This window comes from Cimex lectularius, unplaced genomic scaffold (genome assembly GCF_000648675.2).
Source record: "Cimex lectularius strain Harlan isolate CLEC.00 unplaced genomic scaffold, Clec_2.1 scaffold67, whole genome shotgun sequence".
Taxonomy (NCBI): Eukaryota; Metazoa; Arthropoda; class Insecta; order Hemiptera; family Cimicidae; genus Cimex; species Cimex lectularius.
The window spans coordinates 974404-996501 of NW_019392738.1; the positions used below are offsets into that span (position 1 = coordinate 974404).

At 32.6% G+C, this 22098-nt stretch overlaps 2 protein-coding genes across 4 annotated transcripts in view; one reads left to right on the forward strand and one right to left on the reverse strand.

The window, feature by feature from the left end:
* Window positions 1–3548: 3548 nt before the first annotated feature.
* On the reverse strand, window positions 3549–14057 carry LOC106667141 (set1/Ash2 histone methyltransferase complex subunit ASH2). Of its 2 annotated transcripts, XM_014394871.2 has the most exons (11): window positions 13893–14052; window positions 9940–10113; window positions 9700–9878; window positions 9457–9629; window positions 9207–9399; window positions 5421–5617; window positions 5184–5361; window positions 4973–5117; window positions 4778–4913; window positions 4465–4722; window positions 3549–4408 (listed from the first exon to the last, which is right to left on the reverse strand). In XM_014394871.2, coding segments are annotated over exons 1-11 (1740 nt in total). In that variant the 5' UTR covers window positions 13895–14052; the 3' UTR covers window positions 3549–4303. The 2 variants fall into 2 exon arrangements, with proteins under 2 accessions (XP_014250357.1, XP_024082819.1); XM_024227051.1 differs by having other exon boundaries at window positions 9207–9629; window positions 13893–14057.
* A 36-nt stretch (window positions 14058–14093) lies between these two features.
* LOC106667108 (protein dopey-1 homolog) overlaps window positions 14094–22098 on the forward strand; it is a 31333-nt gene continuing 23328 nt past the window's right edge. For both annotated transcript variants that reach the window (XM_014394842.2, XM_024227050.1), the window contains exons 1-9: window positions 14094–14653; window positions 19294–19384; window positions 19456–19642; window positions 20643–20808; window positions 20867–21056; window positions 21118–21293; window positions 21467–21602; window positions 21663–21811; window positions 21871–22081. In XM_014394842.2, coding sequence (XP_014250328.1) covers window positions 14598–14653; window positions 19294–19384; window positions 19456–19642; window positions 20643–20808; window positions 20867–21056; window positions 21118–21293; window positions 21467–21602; window positions 21663–21811; window positions 21871–22081 — 1362 coding nt within the window. In that variant the 5' untranslated portion in view covers window positions 14094–14597. The remainder of the gene's footprint in view (window positions 14654–19293; window positions 19385–19455; window positions 19643–20642; window positions 20809–20866; window positions 21057–21117; window positions 21294–21466; window positions 21603–21662; window positions 21812–21870; window positions 22082–22098) is intronic.

The following is a 22098-nucleotide window of genomic DNA, read 5'->3' on the forward strand; positions in this document are numbered from 1 at the left end:
CATCTTTGACTGTATATAATGTTTGAAAGGTTTCCTTTTTGTATGAATTAGAGTGAGTTTCAGTATGTGTGGGTGAGTTTATGGTGGAATAAAGAGCATACCTCAGATTTAAAAAAAAAGTTTAGATGTTACTTGTTTATAACATGAACAGTCGGTTTGCCATTTCTTTTCACATTTACATAATGTTTGAAAGGTTTCTGGTTTGTATGAATGTATTTATTAGTGTGAGTGGATTTGTGGCAGAATAAGAGAAACCCAGACCTACAAAAATAGGTTAGGCGTTATATGTTTATAGACTGAATGGTGGGAAGACACGAGTGAAATATAAATACTCCAATGGCTTGTCATTTCTTTTCTCATTTATATACTGTTTGAAATGGTTTCATGTTTGTATGAATTTATTTATTAATATGTATTTCAGCATGTGGGTGGATTTGTGACAGAATATACCCTGAGTACCACCTAGTACCTAATAGATTAGTTATATAGATATTAGAATGAATGTGAATGTTTTAAACGATTATTTAAGGTTTATCACCACATGTGGAGGGTTTTTGAGCCCTAAATCTTACATCTACATCTAACTGAACAACTCTTTCAGGCAGCCAGACACTCCAAGCTTACAAGATCATGTAGATTAAGAAGTAGCAGATATACGTAGTAAAAAAAAAAAAGTACCCTCATAACAACTCATAGCCCAATCCATTTTCAGGCACAAAACTTAGTCACATTAAAAAAGAACTGGAATCTTAACTAAAGAACGCAATGAATACTGGGGACAAAGGCAAGCATGGGTCAGGCAAACAGAATACTCATCAAAACATCTCAATGTGAGGAGGAAATCCTACTTAACAGAAAGAAATTAAAAACTCTTTCAGCATATGCTCCAGTTAAATAAAACGTTTAAAAAGTTGGCCTATCAACAAATAACCTATGTTGACTATGTTTAGAAGAGGAAGAAAATGCAGGATATATCTGGCGACTGCCTGGCTGGCAAAAAGTTACTGCTCCCAGGAAAGTTGTTCTCGAACCATACTGATCTCCCAGGAAATCCTTTAGCAAATATCAGCGCAATAGATAAAAGTTGAAGTTCTAAAGAGAGAAATCCTTACAACTCCAGATGAAAAAGAAGAAAAAACGCCCCAACATTTCCATGGTAAATAAAAACCCCTCCTTCAGGAGTGCCATTTCAAAACATATGACGAGCTGGCAATGTCATGGAATCTAGCTAGCTGGTAAAAAAATAAATATTTATTGAACCAGGAAATAATTTGCACTCATTTGCTTATGTTACAATCTTTACAAAATCTATAAATCTACAGGCATATGCTTCATGCAGCTTTCGTAAGCGAGCTTATTTTGAACAAGCTCTTTATCATACAGACCACTATAGCTTTAATTGTTCCTGTTGGACTTTGTACTCTTCACATGTATGCTTGAAACTCTCCACGATGTTGCAATTTGCACCATTTTGGTCTTTGTTCAATTTTGTACCAATATAAGTTATAAATACTAGTTCTCAAGTCTTTTCTTCCTTCCTGAAACCATGGTTTCTTTTTTGAATTTTTGCCCATTTTGATGGCATCGTATAACTTTTGCCTCTTTGTCATACTTTCCCTTTTAAAATAACTTATGAGTTATGACGTTGATATTGGAATTTCTATGGGGGTTCCTGCATTCTTTATTCTATCTTGTTCCTAAGTTTGTAAACATACTTGATTTTTGCAGATGGTTCCAATAGACCAGAGGGAGCCAACCTGCGGCTCTTTGAAGGATTATTTGTGGCTCTCGATAAATGTACCCGAGTTCCCTTTTCATTTTTGTGCTATTAAATTTTTAAAAATTATTATCGTTTCGTATGTCAAAATGTCTTTTAAATCGACAGATATCACAGATCTTCCGCAATTGGCAGTTTTCATACGTTTTGTTTCACCTGAGTTCGTTGTTAAAGAAGAATTATTAGATTTAGTAGCACTTCAAGAGTCAACCCGCGGTGTCGATATTAAAAATGCATTAGATTCCATAATGAAAACTTTTGATGTGCCTCTTAATAAACTTGTAAGCATTGCAACTGATGGAACTCCGGCAATGCTGGGTAAAAAAATCGGTCTTATTGGGCTTTTAAGAGATGATTCTCAAATTCCACAATTCATACCGATTCACTGCATAATTCACCGAGAACATCTCATTACAAAATATTTAAAATATCCTGATATTATGAAAACAGTGTTACACATTATAAATTACATTCGCACCAATGCAAAAAATCATCGACAATTCAAAAATTTCCTTGAAGAATTAAAGGACGAAGAACTTCCAAATGATATTAATTTCTTTTGCATTGTTAGATGGTTATCTAGCTACAACGTATTAAATTGTTTTGTAGATTTGTTTGATCCGATAACTGCATTTCTAAAAGAAAAGGAAATAACCTATTCAGAATTAGACGACGAGTGGTTACAAGACTTAATGTTTCTGACTGATGTCATGGAACATTTGCAAACACTGAATATACAATTGCAGGGAAAAGATAAAATAATATCTGACCTCTCACAGTGTATATTTAGTTTTCAAACTAAATTACAACTTTTTCAAAAGGACATTAAAAATAAAACATTTTGTAGTTTTCCTCAAATTAAAAAAATTTGTTCCAATATTAAACAAGAAAAACTCAACGAGTATATAAAAAAGCTAGAAGGAATATTGACGGAATTCCAAAATAGATTTCAAGACTTGAAATATTTTAAATCGTCTCTTGATTTTTTTCTGAATCCATTTGAAATTAACATAATTCAAGGTGAGTTTTCCATTTCCAATATAATTATGACACAAAAAGCATCTGGAGAATTAGAATTAATAGAGATGCGAGAAGATCAAGCTCTACAATTAAAATATAAGTTGACGTCGATTACTGAATTTTGGAAATTTGTACCAGAATCGAAGTATCCTGAATTAAAAAGGGCTGCTTGTCGAATTATTTCAATATTCGAAACAACTTACTTATGTGAATCATTTTATTCCACTTTAAAATTCATGAAATCCAAACACCAATCAGTATTAACTAACCAGCATCTCAAAGAATTACTGAGAAGTGCTGTCACCAATTATTCATCAAATTTTAAAGAATTATCAAAAGAAGTAAAATAAATGTGTTTAATTTTTAACATATTTTGTACTTTTATTTATATGTTTTCAATAAATATAATTTCTGTAAAAAAAATTGTTAATACCTTTTTTGCATACCTTTTATATATGTATTTAATTGCGGCTCGCGAAAAATTTCAAATGTTGAAAAATGGCTCGGACTATCAAGGAGCTTGGCCACCCCTGCAATAGACAATGGAGTGTAAAAAGAAAATATGTATTGTACATTTCCAGCCTCATTGAAAGACACAAAAGCCTTGCTCATGTTATTTTTTGCTCTTTCTTTTTCTCTACTTTCCCTCTCATTTGAGCGATTCTGTCTTTCTGTGTTGACCGTTGCCTCTTTGAACTTGTGATGTCTCGCTACATCAGTCAACAAAAAATTAATACCTTGAAAAACAACATTAAATTGAAAAAATTTATTTTATTCTTTTGTATGAGGAAGATTATAAAAAGTATACATAGAAATATACCAGCGTAATCAAATAATAGCTGGATTTCATTCATTGGTAATTTGACACACCAAACGACACTGGAGCATCTTCAAGTCAAATCTCGCTCTTTCACCGACATTCATTCAAACTTTCTGCTCTAGACAATTATTCTAATTACTGATGAAAATATAGTTTATTTCAATTATTCTTAATAATTGAGACACCTACTTCTGTTATATTTCATGTTATTTAAAAAGTTGGAGTACGATATTATCATCCAATTCAGTTATTTACATTCTATTTCTAGTAATAACAAATGTATAACTATATTTCCAAGTAATTTCAAAACTGTAAAAGATCATTTTCATAATAATTGTTCAAATATTCAATTACCAGTTTAAAATATCAAATATTTCATTGTAAAATTAATTTCAAACACTGTACATCTTATTACTATTCAAACTGACCACAGTCATTCACCAGATTAATTTTTTTTAACGGATTAAATATACTAAAAGGAATTTATGCATTGTAACAAAAACAAAATGTGTTTCACACTTAAGATGTTTTCAATAGGCGAGTTACAAAAAGAAATTGCAATTAAAATCACATCGTTGATACCAAAGTTACAAAGTGAGATCACATACAGGAGGTACAGATGATTAAATTGTTAATCTAGAATCCTAGATCAAACCACAGCTGCCGAGCTGTGGTTTTTACTCTAGCTATACCGCGTAAGTTTCCAGACGTAGCTTGCCATCATTTTCAGTCAGATAAAGCATGTCGGCCATTGTCTGTTCGCAAATCGCTTCTTCGGCTTTCTGATGCATCTAGAATTAAAAGCAACATAGACAAAGATACTAATGTATAAAATTAAAATTCTTACTCCATTGTATTGGAACTTCTTTTCATTCGGCGGGTATTTAAAATTTGGACCAAAATTAACCGTGACAGTGGCATTTTTATGTAGTGAAATCGATGGGAAATAAGCCCCACCGTAAATATCTGTAAATGCCGTGCCCTGGCAGACGCCGTTTTTAAAAAACATTATCTTGCTTCCAGGAAGCGTTTTCAGCTTCTTTAAAAATTCAGCCACCCTGTCTTTCTCTTCATAGTAAAGATGGCTCTTGAATTTCACTAAAGGCTGAAATAAATCAATAAAATTGTAATTTGAAGGAAAAATTGATTAAAAATACTACCTTATCTTTGTATGTGCAAGGAACTTTTGCCATTCGACGGTCAATCGGTAAATCAATCATAAATCCTAAAGTGTCTCCTTCAGCATAACCATCACTATAATGCTTCCCTCTTGACTCATGAAACCTCGTTCCTTTTCTAAAATTACAAATTATTTAAAATTTATTTTAAAATCTTTATTTTTTTTCTGTCAATACCTTGATCGCCAAGCGTAGCCGAATTTGTCATAGCCCAACGGGGCTTGCAAATTGGCATATTCTTGCGCCCAGCCCAACCTCGAAGCAGAACCGTCTTTCATATCATCAATTGTTACCTCGTAATACCATGTACCTCGACTCACGCCTCAAATAGCACAAAAATTAAAAGGGGACTAGTAAGTGCGTAAAATTTTAAAATGGCGAAACTTACTGTGAGTTGCACGAACCATACAATAGCCTTTTTCACCTGTCACTGTCAAACGGTCATCAGAAACCTTCAACTGAGAAGCTCTATCATGGAGTGCTAATAAAACAGTACCAGGCACTAAAGTTCTATACAACCAACCGGGAATGGGCTTCCCCGCCCAATCACTACTTTCATCAAATTCCTACAAAATAATTTAAAAAAATCTATATGTATATTTTTTTAATGTTGTTTATTACATACCTGGCGAAAAGGTGCATGTGGATCAGGTTCGGCTAGAATATACCTATAGCCATCTTTATTGTAAGGATGTTCCAACGGATAGCCATGGGCAGGCAGCTTGGGCAAAGAGACATCTCCTCTTGCTTTTTTACTTCCCACCTGTCCAGACTCCGGAAGCTTTCTTTTAGTATTCCGTCTTATACCAGGACCTCCAGATGCTACAGATCAATTACAAAATTATTATTTTTCACAATTATTCTCTCGTGTAAGCTTATTATTAAATCAAGTTTTTTTTTCAAAATGCTTAAAAAGATAGAAGAATCACACTAATCATAAAACGGGTAGTGTGATTATGTAGAGATAACTCTTGCCATTGTCGCTGACCGGTACTGGCCTCATTGGCGGTTTTTCGTGCAGAAGTCAAAGAACAGGCAGTGCAAGTGGAAGAAATGTTTACATTCTACTCTCCCTATTTATTTTATTATTATTTACATAAATTCACTAATTTCGTGGTCCGCTTGACCAATTAATATATTACAATTAATTAAGGTTTTTAGTTGAGATAAAAAGTCAATGGCACGAGCAGGATTCAAACCCACGATCTTCGGCTTGATACGCCGCTGCTCTACCACTTGAGCTGTCGTGATCTCGATCCACTCGGACACCAACTTCCCACCTCAACCTCACCTTTTGAATTTTCCCTCCTTTTTTGCCATTTTTCAAATGTCGTGTAATCTATTTGATTCTCGGTGACAAATGAAATGGACACGGAGATTTTTAGTGAAGGTGTACTTCATTTTTACTTATTAAATTCACTAGTTTTCATGGTCCGCTTGACCAATTAATATCTTTCAATTAATTAAGGTTTTTAGTTGAGATAAAATGGCAAAAAGGAGAGAAAATTCAATAGGTGGGGCTTAGATGGGGAGTTTGTGTCCGAGTGGATCGAGTCACGATAGCTCAAGTGGTAGAGCAGCGACGTATCTAGCCGAAGATCGTGGGTTCGAATCCCGCTCGTGCCATTGACTTTTTTATCTCAACTAAAAAACTTAATTAATTTTAATATTATTTACATATAATATTCAAAAATATGCAGACGGATTGTAGCAAAAATCAAACCCTGATGTGTTTAGAAATTTTCCTCGTAATTGACTATTATACGCCAATGTAAGCCAGACCCCATCTTAGCATAAGTTATGAATAGTTGACAAATATAAGTTAATAATAATAGGAATTTCAAATATATGTTGGAAATAAGGCCATAAATCAGACTAAAGAGATGTTTTCCATAAACTGGTAAGTTATAAAAATGCAAAATGAATTTTTATTTTATAATGAATTATTGGATTGTCCAGGTGTCTGAAAAAAATGGTAGTCAGTTGACGAGAGGTCAGGAGAATAGGGAGGGCAATAAACCAAAATTCAAGTTTTCATGTTGTCACAAGTGAGCCATGGGGCCGAGCATTCTTGTCTAACAGAATCGGCCTTTTCCGATTGACCAAAGATGGATTCAATAATAATTCTTCAATAATGCTAATTTCTGCCCCTCTTTTAGAGCAAGGCATAAGGAAGGCTTTAAGCTTCCATTTTTCCCCCCATACAAGAAAATAGTTAGAAGCCGAGGTCCGCCGATATGGGGTCAGGCACATTGGGGTGGTGGATGGACAAAAAAAATACTAATTTCTGGTGCTCTTCAATTTGAGAGCCATACATTTCAGCATTGATTTTTTCGCCATGATTCAAGAAGATGAAGTAAATCAGCACAAATAAAGCCCACCAAAACATCACCGTTTTTAATGGATTGGTGGCTTTAGAAATGTGGTTAGAAAGGAGGTAGTCCTAATTTTATTATTATTCTTGTAATAATGATAGATTGAGTCATGTTTATTAATTTAATAATTTGTGTAGGTTTAAAATAGAAAATAACAGTAATATTGAACTAATAGTTTGGATTAGGAAGTATATTTACATCTTTCTGAAAGCGATCTGTTTTTTGAGTTGAGTATTAATGGAATAAAAAATATTAAATTAATTTCTAATCCTATTCAAATTCTGAATCAGTTGCTTGATCTTAGGACTAGAAATGTTCTCAAGATTATTATTGTCAAAAATAATATTTTATTGGAATATTTAAAGATTAAAAAGAAGAAGGTTTATACTTCTATATTTAGGGTATGAGCCTAAAAGCTTAAATTTAGCTTATCTTTTTGTAAAGTGTTGTATTTAAGCATAAGGGGCTTTGAAACCCTAGGACTTAGTTGTAAACTAAGCTTTATAACCACCAAAAGTAACAAGTGTTATGCAAACTTCATAATGATTTTTTTTTTTTTGCAGTTTAATGCATAAAGAGCCCAACTTTTGAGCTTTTTCACCTTTCTAATTGCCTTAAGGTGGTCAGCGACAGTCGATTTGCTAACTGAAAGATTCGTTGCACGTTCTCGAACAGTTTGTTCTCGGATGTTCTTCGAATTAATTTAAAATCTTAATCTTAATTTTTAAAAAACAATCTCTGAACGGTGCACTCACACTGCCATCGCCCCAGACTTCATTAATGTTTCGGTTAACTGTTCCAACCAAATTTATAATCATAAAACAAAATTAAGTGAATATCACGCATTGACATCTAAATAAAGATTGAATTATTCCATTTCTGTTTAGAAGAGGATTAAAAAGTGTTGCCATTCGTACAAAAGAATCGAACAAACATAAATTTTGGAAATCATGAGATGCGGTCTGGTATGACGTAGGTTTGAGAAAAACATTTTCTTTATCGTGCCAACGTTTCAATCTTTATTGAGATCATCTTCAGGGCTCAAAGTGTTTGTTATCTGCGTAAAAATGCTATTCTTGTGTGTCGTGTTAAGAGTGTGAAGATGATCTCAATAAAGATCGAAACGTTGGCACGATAAAGAAAATGTTTTTCCAAAACCTACGCCACACCAGACCGCATCTCACGATTTCCAAATAATCATTGACTAACGGTCACTAATCACCACACTTAAATCAGTTTATTATATAGAGGAGTAATTAAAAGAAAACATGAAAACCTGCATTATTTTCTGACTATCCAATATTTAAAAACTATTTTTTTTTAAATACTATTGCCTAACTGATATAGGTAATAAAATAAAAAAACTAAAAATCATTATTTTGCAGAACTTGAAAAAATGCATCACCTCTAAGTTAACATGCTTAAAACAAGCCTCTAAAATTTGAAAATGTCTAAGTTCTCTCTTTGCATTGAACATGCTCTATATTAGATACATTCTACTACTTTTATTTGTACAATTTAATAAATATAAATCATTTACCTATCGTTTTAGCTTTAAAAAAAAAATTCTGCCAAAATGTTCAAAAATATCTAATTTTTTAATATAGCGCACATAAAAATTGTTAATAATAATATACATTCCTTAAATGGTTGAGGTTAATTACAATTACACTAAAAAGTAAATTAATTCCTGTCAGGTTTCGCAAACAGGACCACTTGACAATGCAATATGGATCAAAGAAAAGTACAGTTAACGACTTGAGAATAAGAACATTAACAACTTCAGCCAGCACGACCCCCTTGATACTAAATTAAACTTAACTTAAAAAGTAATTATATCATAAAAATAAATTTTTTGGTCTTCCTTAAAGGTAAATCATTATTCAAAGGATTTATAAGAAATTTTACATTAAAGGATCACACTATTATTGTATTGTTGTTTGGTCATTTTTGAATAATATAAATGTGCGCAAAAACAAAAATATTTTTAAGTTATAATTAAAATAAAACTAGATAAATGGAAACACAACATTTACCATGCTTAAGCCCTTGTTTACCATGCTGTATTCCCATGTCAGTGACTTTCAACTGTCCTTGCTTTATCATCGCTTCATAATTTGGCTTTATCTGCGTAAGATCCTGTTGAAGCAAATAATAAACAGTGCCTTCGTCTGGCGTGTCTTCGACTCCAAAATTTATATTTGTTTCTTTAACGAGCGCTCTCAAAACCTGGGGTGAAGAATTTTTAGAATTGTTTTTATTAAAAAAAAAAAAGTGAAATCTTACTGAAGAGTGCATGGATTGTTTGATCCTACGAGCGAACGTCGTCAATCCTTCCCAATGCGATTCTATAAATGGTATTATATCCTTGTCCTTGTTGAATTTGCTCTTAGGTATGCCTTCTTTTATGCTCGCTTGCATTAAATTTGCCATAGCGGTTGTGCATATCTGAGGAAATACTAAAAAAAGGCAGAATTTATATTTTAAAAAATTCACGATTTTTAAAAGAATCTTGAAACTTGTCTATACATGGTGTATTTTTTTTAAAGCTTTCTAATCCAGAGCTGGAACAATTTTTGCATACGAAAACATAATTCATCATAAAAGGTACCAGTTTTCCTAATTGGTATCCAATACAAGATTCATGAAACCATCTGTTGCAGTTGGCACAAAGGAGTTCAACAATATTTAAATTCCTTTCTTTTCCGCTGTAACATAAATTTAAAGATATAATTTTCTTTAAAAAAAATTATTAACATTGTAAATTACCAATAACAGTTTCCATCTCTGTCTGATTTGTTTGCCGAGGTTACAGAAATTTTGTCGTCTTGCTCGGACTTATCATCAGTTTTCACCTCGCTTTGTTGATCCCCTTCAGCCATAGGGCTTGAAGGCTGGGATTCCTTTATTTCATCCACATTACTTCGCTCTTCGGAATTCAACCTATAGAAACAAGTTCATGTTATAACATAATATTATGTCACAATTAAAAGACAAGAGATTAGGAAGATGTAGTTAAACTCTTGGTCTTTTCAAACTCAACAATTACTGGAAATAAATTAATGTAAGTTTAAGAAGAAAACTTGTGCGTTGAAGATAACAGAAATAAAAATCGGAAGGAATCATCAGTTTTTGTAGAATTTAACTTGTCATTTCATGTTTCTTGGATAAATTCACTCCTAGAAAAATTCTGTCATCAAATTATGTTTATTGCATGTAACAAGATCTTTAAAGAACTACTTCAGGAGGACATTTGTCTTTTCAGAAGCCAAAAACAAATTAATATTTTTTATATAATTTTTCGGTTTTGAGAGCCTCAAAAATTAAACATTTGACTTGAAGATAGATCTTTTTTATTGCATTCTAACTTTCATATTTTGGTATGGATTTCTTTTAGAAGTTTAATTATTTAAAATTATGCAAGAGATACTTTAAAAAAATTATATATTTTGATTAAACTATAGAATTCTCTGTTCTGAGAACCACAACAATTAAAGGTCAAACTTGAAGAAATGGATAGGTATTTTTTCAAACTCTCACTTTCTTATTATTTGTGGGTACTACTTTCAGAAGATTAATAATATAAAACTATATGAGAAGCTTTAAAAATTTTAACATTTTACCAAACTGGGGAATTTTCGGTTTTGAGAGCCTCAAAAATTAAACATATGACCTGAAGCAATTATAGATTTCTTTTTGTTGTATTCTTTTATATTTTTCTATGGATTTCTTTCGAAAGATTAATTACATACAATTGTACAAGAGACGCTTAAAAAAATTTAAATTTGAACAAACTATTGAAATCTCTGTTCTGAGAACCTCAACAATTAAAGGTCAAACTTGAAGAAATGGATAGATATTTTTTCAAACTCTACCTTTTCTATTTTGTTGTATTCTAACTTTTATATTTTTCAATTAATTAAGGTTTTTAGTTGAGATAAAAAAGTCAATGGCACGAGCAGGATTCGAACCCACGATCTTCAGCTAGATACGCTGCTGCTCTACCACTTGAGCTATCGTGACCAACTAAAAAACTTAATTAATTGTAATATATTAATTGGTCAAGCGGACCACGAAATTAGTGAATTTTATATTTTTGTATGGATTGCTATTAGAAAATTAATTATATACAATTATACAAGACGCTTAAAAAAATTTAAATTTGAACAAACTATTGAAATCTTTGTTCTGAGAACCTCAAAAATTAAAGGTCCAACTTGAAGAAACGATATACCTTTTTTCAAACTCTACCTTTTCTATTTTTTGGGTGTTGTACTTCCAGAAGATTGCTGATATTAAGACATGTTTAAAAAAATTTTAAAAATGAACAGAAAAAATAAAAAAGCAAAGGTGTTATTTCATAGTCTTTTTTATATTGATTTCTTCATGGCTCGGAAGACTACTGTTACCAAGCTGAATTGATTACAGCCTCTTACTATGGTCACTGTTAATATCAATTATTATTCTCTGATCTGGAAATAGTAAAACACCAAAATAACAAGAAAACCAAAGACTTATTATGCAAAGATGTTTGGTTTTATATTGTATCAATTTTTATGAAAAAACTGTCAACTCGAAAGACTGCGAACAAATTATATTGTTTGCAAGCCCAAACAATTGTTTTTATGGTTTATGTTAGGTCCCACTAAGAGGTAAGAGGAAAATCTGTATAACTAAAGTTCTGTTTGTCTTTTTTGTCCATGTTAGTTTCTATTTCTTCAATTTGAAATTTGACAACAGTGAAGAAAAAAAAGGGCTATTTCTTAGAATGCACTTACATATTGATGGTCAGGTCAAAAATAAACTTAGCGCGTAATAAGAGAAGTGCATAATTGAAAAGCCGAATCATCGAAGAGTGCAAATTTTTTCATGCTCTAACTTTTCTATGGATTTCTTTTATAAGACTAATATTATAATATTACTGAGGACCTGTTTTAAAAAATTTAAAATTTGACCGAACTGAAATTCTCTGTTTTGAGAACCTCAAAAATTAAAGGTCAAACTTGAAGGAACCATGTAATTTTTTTCATGCTCTAACTTTTCTACAGATTTCTTTCATAAGACTAATAATATAACTTATTTAAGACGTTTTAAAAAAAATTAATATTTGACCGAGCCATAAAATTCTCTGTTCTGAGAACCTCAAAAATTAAAGGTCTAACATGAAGGAACCAAATAGCTTTTTCCATGCTCTAACTTTTCTATGGATTTCTTTCAGAAGACTAATAATATAAAATTACTGAGGACCCGTTTTAAAAAAATTTAAAACTTGACCGAACTGGCAAAATGACTGAAATGGCAAAAGGAGGGAAAACTCATAAGGTGGGGTTGAGATGGGGAGTTGATGTCCAAGTGGATCGAGGTCACGATAGCTCAGGTGGTAGAGCAGCGGCGTATCTAGCCGAAGGTTGTGGGTTCGAATCCCTCTCGTGCCATTAGCTTTTTTTCATCTAAACTAAAAACCTTAATTAATTGTCACTAATAATATAATTTATCTAAGACACGTTTTAAAAATAATTAATATTTGACTGAACCATAGAATACTCTGTTCTGAGAACCTCAAAAATTAAAGGTCAAAAACAAAGAAATCAAATAGCTTTTTTCATGCTCTAACTTTTCTATAGATTTCTTTCATAAACCTAATAATATAAAATTACTGAGGACGTTTTAAAAGATTTTAAAATTTGACCGAACTACGAAATTCTCTGTTCTGTGAACCTCAACAATTAAAGGTCGAACATGAAGAACCATATAGCTTTTTTCATGCTCTAAGTTTTCCATGCATTTCTTTTATAAGACTAATAATATAATTTATCTAAGACACGTTTAAAAAAAAAATTTTGACAACCATAGAATACTCTGTTCTGAGAACCTCAAAAATTAAAGGTAAAAAATGAAGAAATCAAATAGCTTTTTCCATGCTCTAAACTTTTCTACAGATTTCTTTCATAAGCCTAATAATATAAAATCACTGAGGACCCATTTTAAAAAAATTTAAAACTTGACCGAACTATGAACTTCTCTGTTCTGAGAACCTCAAAAATTAAAGGGCAAACATGAAGAACCAAATAGCTTTTTTCATGCTCTAAGTTTTCTATGGATTTCTTTCATAAGACTAATTATATAAAATCACTGAGGACCCATTTTAAAAAAATTTAAAACTTGGCCCAACTATGAACTTCTCTGTTCTGAGAACCTCAAAAATTAAAGGGCAAACATGAAGTAATGATGGATCCCTTTTTTAATTATTATGTTATTATTGCTATGTATAAAATAATATATATATTTATTTATATCTTATTATTATCTTATACTTATTATCTTTTTTTTAATTAATTTCTTCATGGCTCGGAAAACTACTGTTACCAAATTTGATCGTTTACAGCCTCTTACTATGTTGTTATTAATAATTACAATTCTCTAATCTGTAAATAGTAAAACACAAAAATAACAAGAAAACCAAAGACTTATTATGCAAAGATGTTTGGTTTTATATAGTATCAATTTTTATGAATAAACTGTCAACTAGAAAGACTGCAAACAAATTATATCATTTACAAATCCAAACAATTTTTTTATTGTTTAAGCTAAGTTCCACTGAGAGGTAATGGGAAAATTTGTATACCTAAAGTTTTGTTTTTTTTCTTGTTAGTCTGTATTTCTTGAGTTTGCAATTTGTTAGTGGCGAAGAAAAAAAGGGATATTTCTTAGAATTGACTTACATTATTGATGGTCGGGACGAAAATAAACTGAGGGCCTAATAGGAGAAGTGCATAATTGAAAAGCCGAATCGTCGAAGAGAGCGAATAGGAATTCTCAGTTGTGAGAGTTGCGACTTTGTGAGTACTGAGTAGCGAGTACCTCAAAGATCAGCAAGCGACCTAAACAAGAAAGCCGAGGGAAACCTCACGATATACGCTATCGGCCTCCTCTATCGCTTTGACGTATCGTTTCGCCATCATCATCGGACGAGGTTCTCGATTTGTTAGCTCAAGTCGGACGTATTTGACAGCACTCCGAAGCTCGCATCGGACGTGAATAGTCTCGTTTTGAAGTTTTTTAAGCTCGCCTATTATTGCCGAAAGGGAAAAAGTGTCATCTCGGTCGATCGGAGTCGATTCCCCCACAGGGACAGCCTGATCGGTGAACGTTTCGACCAGTTTTCCCGTCATGTTCCATCCGGAGGCATCACCCTGAACGAGTTCCACTTAGCCCCAGCAATCGCGGCTTTTCCACAATCCCGTGTCAGCGATGATAAAGCTCATTCGGCCCGATCTTGGTAAAAGTCGTTTTTGAATCGGCCGATGATGTCGCGGGGCGTGACTCGAATCTCCGTTCAAATTATCTTTTGTTTACATTTCGAAATACACGTCTGAACCGTTCTGGATAAAATAATATTCGTTGGCACAGAGAAAAAAGGAGATAAAATGGGACCGATCGTACTCGAAGAATACGAATTGATGCGAGACTCCAAATACAGATTGTAAGTTTTTAACCATCCTTCCTTGTATTTTCAGTTATAAATTGATTTTTCCCCTCTTATCAACATTACACACCTAACAACCTCTTTTTTACAACGATTTCAAACTCAATTTGCATTTTTAAAATTCCACCCTAAAAACGCACTTCCTTTGATAAGAGCTGTCAGGTCACAATCCTTGACAAGAATGTGGTCAGTGAACAAAGAAAAATTCACTGACATTACAAAAAGAAATTATTATTGATTTTTACCGTAAATAAAACTCTTTTAGTTTAATTTAAATATCAAATCACAAACAAGTATTAAACAATCTAGTGTAAGTCAGTTTTGATCACAGTGATCATGGAAAAATTCTATATCACAGTTTTCTCTGTCGTATATCATATCTTCACATCATCATCTTTGCATTATTTATAGCGCTCTCAGCAATCAACAGAAGACTTGATAACAATGATAAACTGGGAAAATTTTCATTTGAAAATGTTTATAAATTAATCCATTTATTTAGTGGTCTAATTGACCGTATAAATGATTTCAATTAATTATTCTCTTTATATAAGCTCTTGGTTGAAATGAAAAAGTTAGTGTCGCGAGTGGGATTCGAACCCACGACCTTCGGCTCAATACGTCGCTGCTCTGACCGCTTGAGCTATCGTGGCTTCACTGTTAGTAGCTTAGTAGCTGTTAGTAAAGTGATATTTCTTTAATCATCCATTTATGTTTAGTGGCCTAATTGACCATTTAAATTATTTCAGTTAATTATTCTCTCTATGTAAGGTCTTGGTTGAGATAAAAAAGTCAGTGTCACGAGCGGGATTCGAACCCACGACCTTCGGCTCAATACGTTGCTGCTCTGACCACTTGAGCTATCGTGGCTTCAATCCACTCGGGTACCAAATTCCTACATCCCTTCGCATTTTACCTCTTTTTGTTATTTTTGAAATGTCGAGTAATCTGGATTCGATTCTCAGCGACTTATGAAGTGGCCATGGGGAGCTGTTAGTGTAGTGATACATCTACTTATCATATATTAATCCATTTATGTTTAGTGGTCTAATTGACTGTATAAATTATTTCAATTAATTTTTCTTTTTATTGTAAGGTCTTGGTTGTGATGAAAAAGTTAGCACGAGCGGGATTCGAACCCACCCAGCCGAAGGTCGTGACATTGCATAAAATGTAAAATAAAAATAAATAAATAAGTAAAACCACCTTGCATGTATAAAAAATAAGAAGCAACAAAAAGAAAAACAGCATATATATATACATTTTGTAAAGCATGGTTCTAATCACAGATTTTTTGTTTACAACAATTGAAATTTCAAGCATTTTCGTTCATGGTCAGATTAAAAGATTGCAAACTCACTCCAAATTTAATTATTTCTCATATAAATAAACCATATTTCTTTTTTCTCGCTAAATTATTTTATTTTCCATTATTCCTAGATAATTTAATTTGGTCGTTTCCGATCATTTTGGTTTGTCTATTCTCTCCGGATTGGTTTGACAGAAGTGTTTTGTTATTTTGCCATCTTTGGTGGTTAGGGTTTTAATCAGGGAAAGACCCTTCGGCTGGGTGGGTTTGAATCCCACTCGTTACACTAACTTTTTCATCTCAACCAAGACCTTAAAAAAAAGAATAATTACTTTATTAACTTGCAATTAATATTTTTATAACTGTGAAATTATTAACATGCATTTGATTTGTTGGATCAACACGCAAATGATGTCTTATCTAATTGTAGACTTTAAGGAAATATCATTTAATTTATCATTTTAAAACATAATGAGATGTTTTCGGAAAACTTTGATTAGGTATCATTATTTGCTTAGGTCTGTTGACAAAATTGATAATTCATATGTTGCGACACAATTCCGTGCAATATTTGTTATATTATTATACACTGATGGACAAAATTAACGCACCACCTTTAAATTTTAATGCATTTAACTTTATTCGTATTTTGCGTATCAAAAATAGGTTAGATGTGTAAAAATAAGACATTTAAAAAGAAAATGTGTATTATGAAATTCTAAAAAAAAAAAATTATCGTATAAAGAACAACAAAAAAATAAAATAAAAATGTTTAAAAAAAAATTGACCTCTTTTTGAACTATCGTGTCAAATTAAGTAATAAATAAGGCTTTGTTTACATTTGTACTGATTAATCCTATTTGTAGAAAAGTAGCATTATGCCCTTCCATTTTGCTATGTTTAAACAGCGTTTCAGTTAATCTTTTTCCTTGTTTTATTTCATTTGATATTATCCTTATTCTTAAAAAAATTTCAACAGCTCCAGTCAGGCATTTGTATGAGTATGAGATTATCAGGGTCATAATATTATTAGAGGAAGGATAAAGCAAGCGCGAAGTCGCCAGGAGATGGTGTAAATCACTATATAATAGAAAAGGTTCTTCGGCACTTAAGAGAAACAGGACTTCTCACTAAAAGGACAGGACAAGGTCGACCTAGGTCTACAGATGAGAGACAATAGATTCCTTTGTCATCAGCATCTACTAAACTGACAATGAAATAAGAAATTTGATAATATTGAAATGTTTCAATTTCCAAGACTATAAGAAGGCTTAATAGCCTCATGGTCTGGCACCCAGCTTTTGGACTTGTTACCACAGCTCAGAAAATGGCCATGGTTCAATTCGCACGAGAACATGTAAATTGGGCATTGGAAGATTGTGTGTTCTTTTTAAATAGTTTGTTGGCCTCAAATCTTCATTTGGGCATAATTTCATATGGACGCTCGGAAGAAAGGTACGCTCCGTGCTGTATGATTCCTCAGGCGGTATTCGATGGTGGGTCATTGATTGCGATGGCATTTCCATGGACGCCTGGATTGAATTGATTGTGCGAGGAAGATCCCTAACTTCACAGAGATAAAAGATATAATCGAAGAAAATGTAATGCCATTTCCCCCCCCCCCAACGGTCAGAGATTGTTCCTAATGCAGGATAATGCCAGGCCCCATAGAGTATTGTGGATGAATACCAGAATGAAGTTGGAATTTGCTTGGTGTGGCTAGCTCAAAGTTCAGATTTGAACCCGTTAAAACACATTTAGGCCAACTTAAGCTATAAGTACGGCAGCGAAACCCATATCCTAAGACTCTAGAAGAGTTGGAAACGGCTTTTCTTGACGAACATGAAAGGATTTTATCAGAAATCTTTTCCGAAGAATGGAAAGGCTTTAACGGATGTAATTCGTGCCAGAGATGAAAATACTCTGTATTAAAGGGGACAAAAAAGTTTTATTTTTTATTTTTATAATATGAACTAAATACATTAAAAGTTAAGTGTTAATTTTATCCATCGGTGTTTTTGGGTGCTTCGTTCAGTTTCACATTTTGTACCAAGTTTCAATGAGCGCAAAATTCTTCTGGATTCAAGTCACTAATTTCGTGGTCCGCATGACCAATTAATATCTTACAATTAATTATGGTTTTCAGTTGAGATAAAAAAGTCATTGGCACGAACGGGATTCAAACCCATGATCTTCGGCTTGATACGCCGCTGCTCTACCACTTGAGCTATTGTGACCTCGATCTATTTGACATTTGAAAAATGGCAAAAAGGAGGGAAAATTCAAAAAAGGTGTGGTTGAGGTGGAAGCTTGTTTCCGAGTGGATCGAGGTCACGATAGCTCAAGTGGTAGAGTAGCGGCGTATCAAGCTGACAGTCGTGGGTTCAAATCCCGCTCGTGACACTGACTTTTTTATCTCGACTTAAAACCTTAATTAATTGTATGATATTAATTGGTCAAGCGGACCACGAAAAATAGTGAATTTAAGCTTACTGAAGAGTGCTAGCTGACATCAGAGATATGCACATTCGACCAATACTGATCGTGATCAATTGGGTAAAAAGAGATCTACTCTTCTCTACTCTAATCTGATCTATCAGTAGTCATATTTTGGAGAAGGAATTAAATATTTTTGAGTCATAAGACCCTTCCTTTGAAACCAAGATTGTGAATTAAAATTGTAAAATCAAACCTAACAAATTTTGGAAGGAAAAAAAGAATGTGTTAAAGATAGCAGGAAAAATCTTAGAATCCTAACTGGATTCTTTACAAGACACTGCAGGTTAAATAGGCATTTGAAGAATGTTTTAGGATGTACCACATTACCGTAGAAAAAATTCATCTATTAAAACCAGACCTTCTAATCAAATTTTGATGAACTAGGGACTCAACATCATTTAAGTGAAAGAGAGGTCCTAGAGACCAAACTTTGAGTGATTATGTAAATAAAACATTAATCAATCAACAGTGGGCTACAGTCACATGGCTACAGGAGCATGCAATAACACACAAAGTGTGCAGTGTATTACCCACCCCAAATATTATTTTATTTCTTAGTACATTAAATCCATCCTTTGAAACCAAGATTGTAAATTAAAATCAACAATATTTTGGTCATTATGGACCGAAATGACTTTGGCATTTTGCTATCTTCAGTGGGTATGCATGGAGAAATGCTGAAACGTGTCTGTCCGACCAATCCAGCGGGTTAGGCAGACCAAAATATAGGTTCATCACCTTGCAGACTAAAGGAAGAAATTTCACAACATATCATGCCAATATTGTGTACATTTTATTATAAAATTATTGAATTTATTTTATATTCCAGATATACAAATGCAATAGATAAAGCTCTGAAAAATTTTGAGTACAGCACAGAATGGGCTGATCTCATTTCAGCGTTGGGAAAACTCAATAAGGTATTGATGCAAATTTTTTTTTTTAATTTAAATTTAAAAACAGAATCAAACGTTCATTTAATTGATTTCAGGTCATCGTTTCTCACACAAAATTTCCAGTTATTCCTAGACGAATCAAAATTAGTAAACGGCTTGCGCAATGCATGCATCCGACTCTACCTTTCGGGGTGCATCTGAAAGCATTGGAGACGTACGACGTTATTTTTAAATCCATGGGGACACAGAGGCTTAGTCATGAATTATTCATTTATAGTGCAGGTGATTATAGTACTTGTATGGACAAGAGTTTATTAGCTAATATGTACATATAAATGACTCATGTGTCAAAAAGATAACATGTATTTTTTTGTAGACTCTTTTTCCTGATTTATTTTCTTGTGTAGTATAAATTCACTATGGAAAATACAAATCTCTGTATAATGTTAATGTTGGAAAATGTTAAGAATTAGAATTACAGTGAAAACCTGTTTATCCAGACCCCGAATATCCGGATCTGTTACTTAAAATATTTTTTATAAATTATTTGGAGATTGTGAGATGCGGTCTGGTATAGTGGTGTAGTCCCATGATATCGAAATAATCATTAATTAATGGTCACTAAACACCACACATTTTTTATAAATTTTTCATAATTCTCATTGTATGTATATCAATTTTTAAAATTCATAATTCCACTATGGGACCTTTAAGTTGTCGTTTGAAATTCGTAAAGGCCACCAAATCGCCCTTCCAATAGTCACGCAATCTAAGAGGCCGGAGAGGCTGACAGTCATATTTTTGTTAAAAAATAAATAAATAAAATAAAAAAAGATGTACACTATTTTTAAAAGACTAGAAATTGTTGTATGTTGGCTAACATTGAAAAGGTTTTTTTTATTAAGTATATTTTTATTATGTTTTTTTTTAATATAAATTTTTAACATATAAATATAAACATATATAACATATGTAAACATATAACATATAAATTTTTTGAGAAACGTGTGTCCGGACTTAAACAAAAATAAAATTAATAAAAACTATCTATTACTTTCAAAGTAACCTGATATATAAATAATAGTGTTCTCTTTCGTATGTGTTTTTTCCATTTTTATGCCACGGTACCAATAAAATAACAAATCTTTGGATCATCCGGATAAGTCCTGGTCCCTTCAAGTCTAGATAAACGGATTTCTACTGTAATTAGATTTTATATGAGCAATATATTTGAATATCAATTTATTTTATTTAATTATTCAATGTATGATTAATTGTATAGGCCTATTTCCACTTTTTGGGGATGCAGCAATGAAAGTGAGACCTGATTTGCTGAGAATTTATGAGACGCATTTTGTTCCTCTTGGCCACAGGTTTCGTCCAGCCCTTCCTGGTTTCCTCAGTGGTGTATTGCCAGGATTTGATAAAAATTCAGATCATTTCATTAGGTATTAAAAAAAATTAGATGCTCGAGTGTTTTATTTTAAGTTGTTTATTTTAAAAAAGGACAAATGAACTACTGGAAAATGTATGCGAAGGAGTAGGCTCGACGTTTTTCTACGGCTGCCTTTGGGAATGCCTTACATCGAATTCGTACATTAGGCTTCCTTCGATTATATTCCTTTTGTCCCATTTTGACAAGAAACTACCGACAGAAGACCAAGCTCACATCATGGGAAACAACATAGAGACCATGGTAACCCAACCATCTTCAACTTTTTTTTTTTAGTTTATTTATTTTAAATCTTTTTTTATAGTTGTGCGGACTCATGGCATGTATCGAGGACAGCAATATACTTGTACAAAGAAATGCTTTAGACTTATTGATGCTCGGATTTCCGATGCACAACAGCCATTTGACGACAGACGACATGATTCGATTGGTGACTAAAGCCCTTTTTACCATTCTCAGGAGAGATATTTCATTGAAGAGGTCAACATTTTTAAGAAAATCCTATTAATTTTTACTCTTATTTTTCTGAACTGTCCCATCAATTTTTTATTTCTTGAATGCTTTTGGGACAGCAGATGGTCCCTCATAGAATTAAAAAATAGTGGAACAGTTCAGAAAAAATATGCACATAAAACATATACTTTTTATTTTAGACGATTATATGGATGGCTGTTGGGATCTGAGGTAAACATGACTATTCTGTCCCACCATCCTTCGATGAGAAAAGCCAAAGCAGAAGGAAGGAGTACTTCTTACTTCGATGTGTTTTCAAAAGATATGCTTGTCAAGGTAATTCATCATTCAACATTTATAATGATCCCCAATTTAAAAAAAATGTTTTTGTATTAGGCCGTGAAAATAATTTTGGACAATTCCATCGGAATTTTACCGTTTGATTTACGCCCTTTCAATCTATTAATATCCATGCTTGATAAAGATAAAAAAGAAGAAAACATAGGGCAGGCAATTTTAGGCGATGTTTTATTTGAATACTTCAGGTATGTTTGTAATACTTACATTTCAGTTTAAAATTTTTAATATTCAATTTATATTGAAGGTTGTTGTATTTATGCTGCCACACGGAAACAAAAAATGAGAAAGTAGAATTACTACAATGTGTAAATACTTTATTTGGAATATTAGAATCAAAATATCTCTGGCAATACATGGGACAATTGTTAGAAAGGGCTTGCCAAAATCCTGTGCATTGTTCCGGATCAGAAAACCCTGTGAAAAGAGTAGCTTCTGGTGAACCTGGCGTCGTTGAGGTAAGCCGTTTTTATTT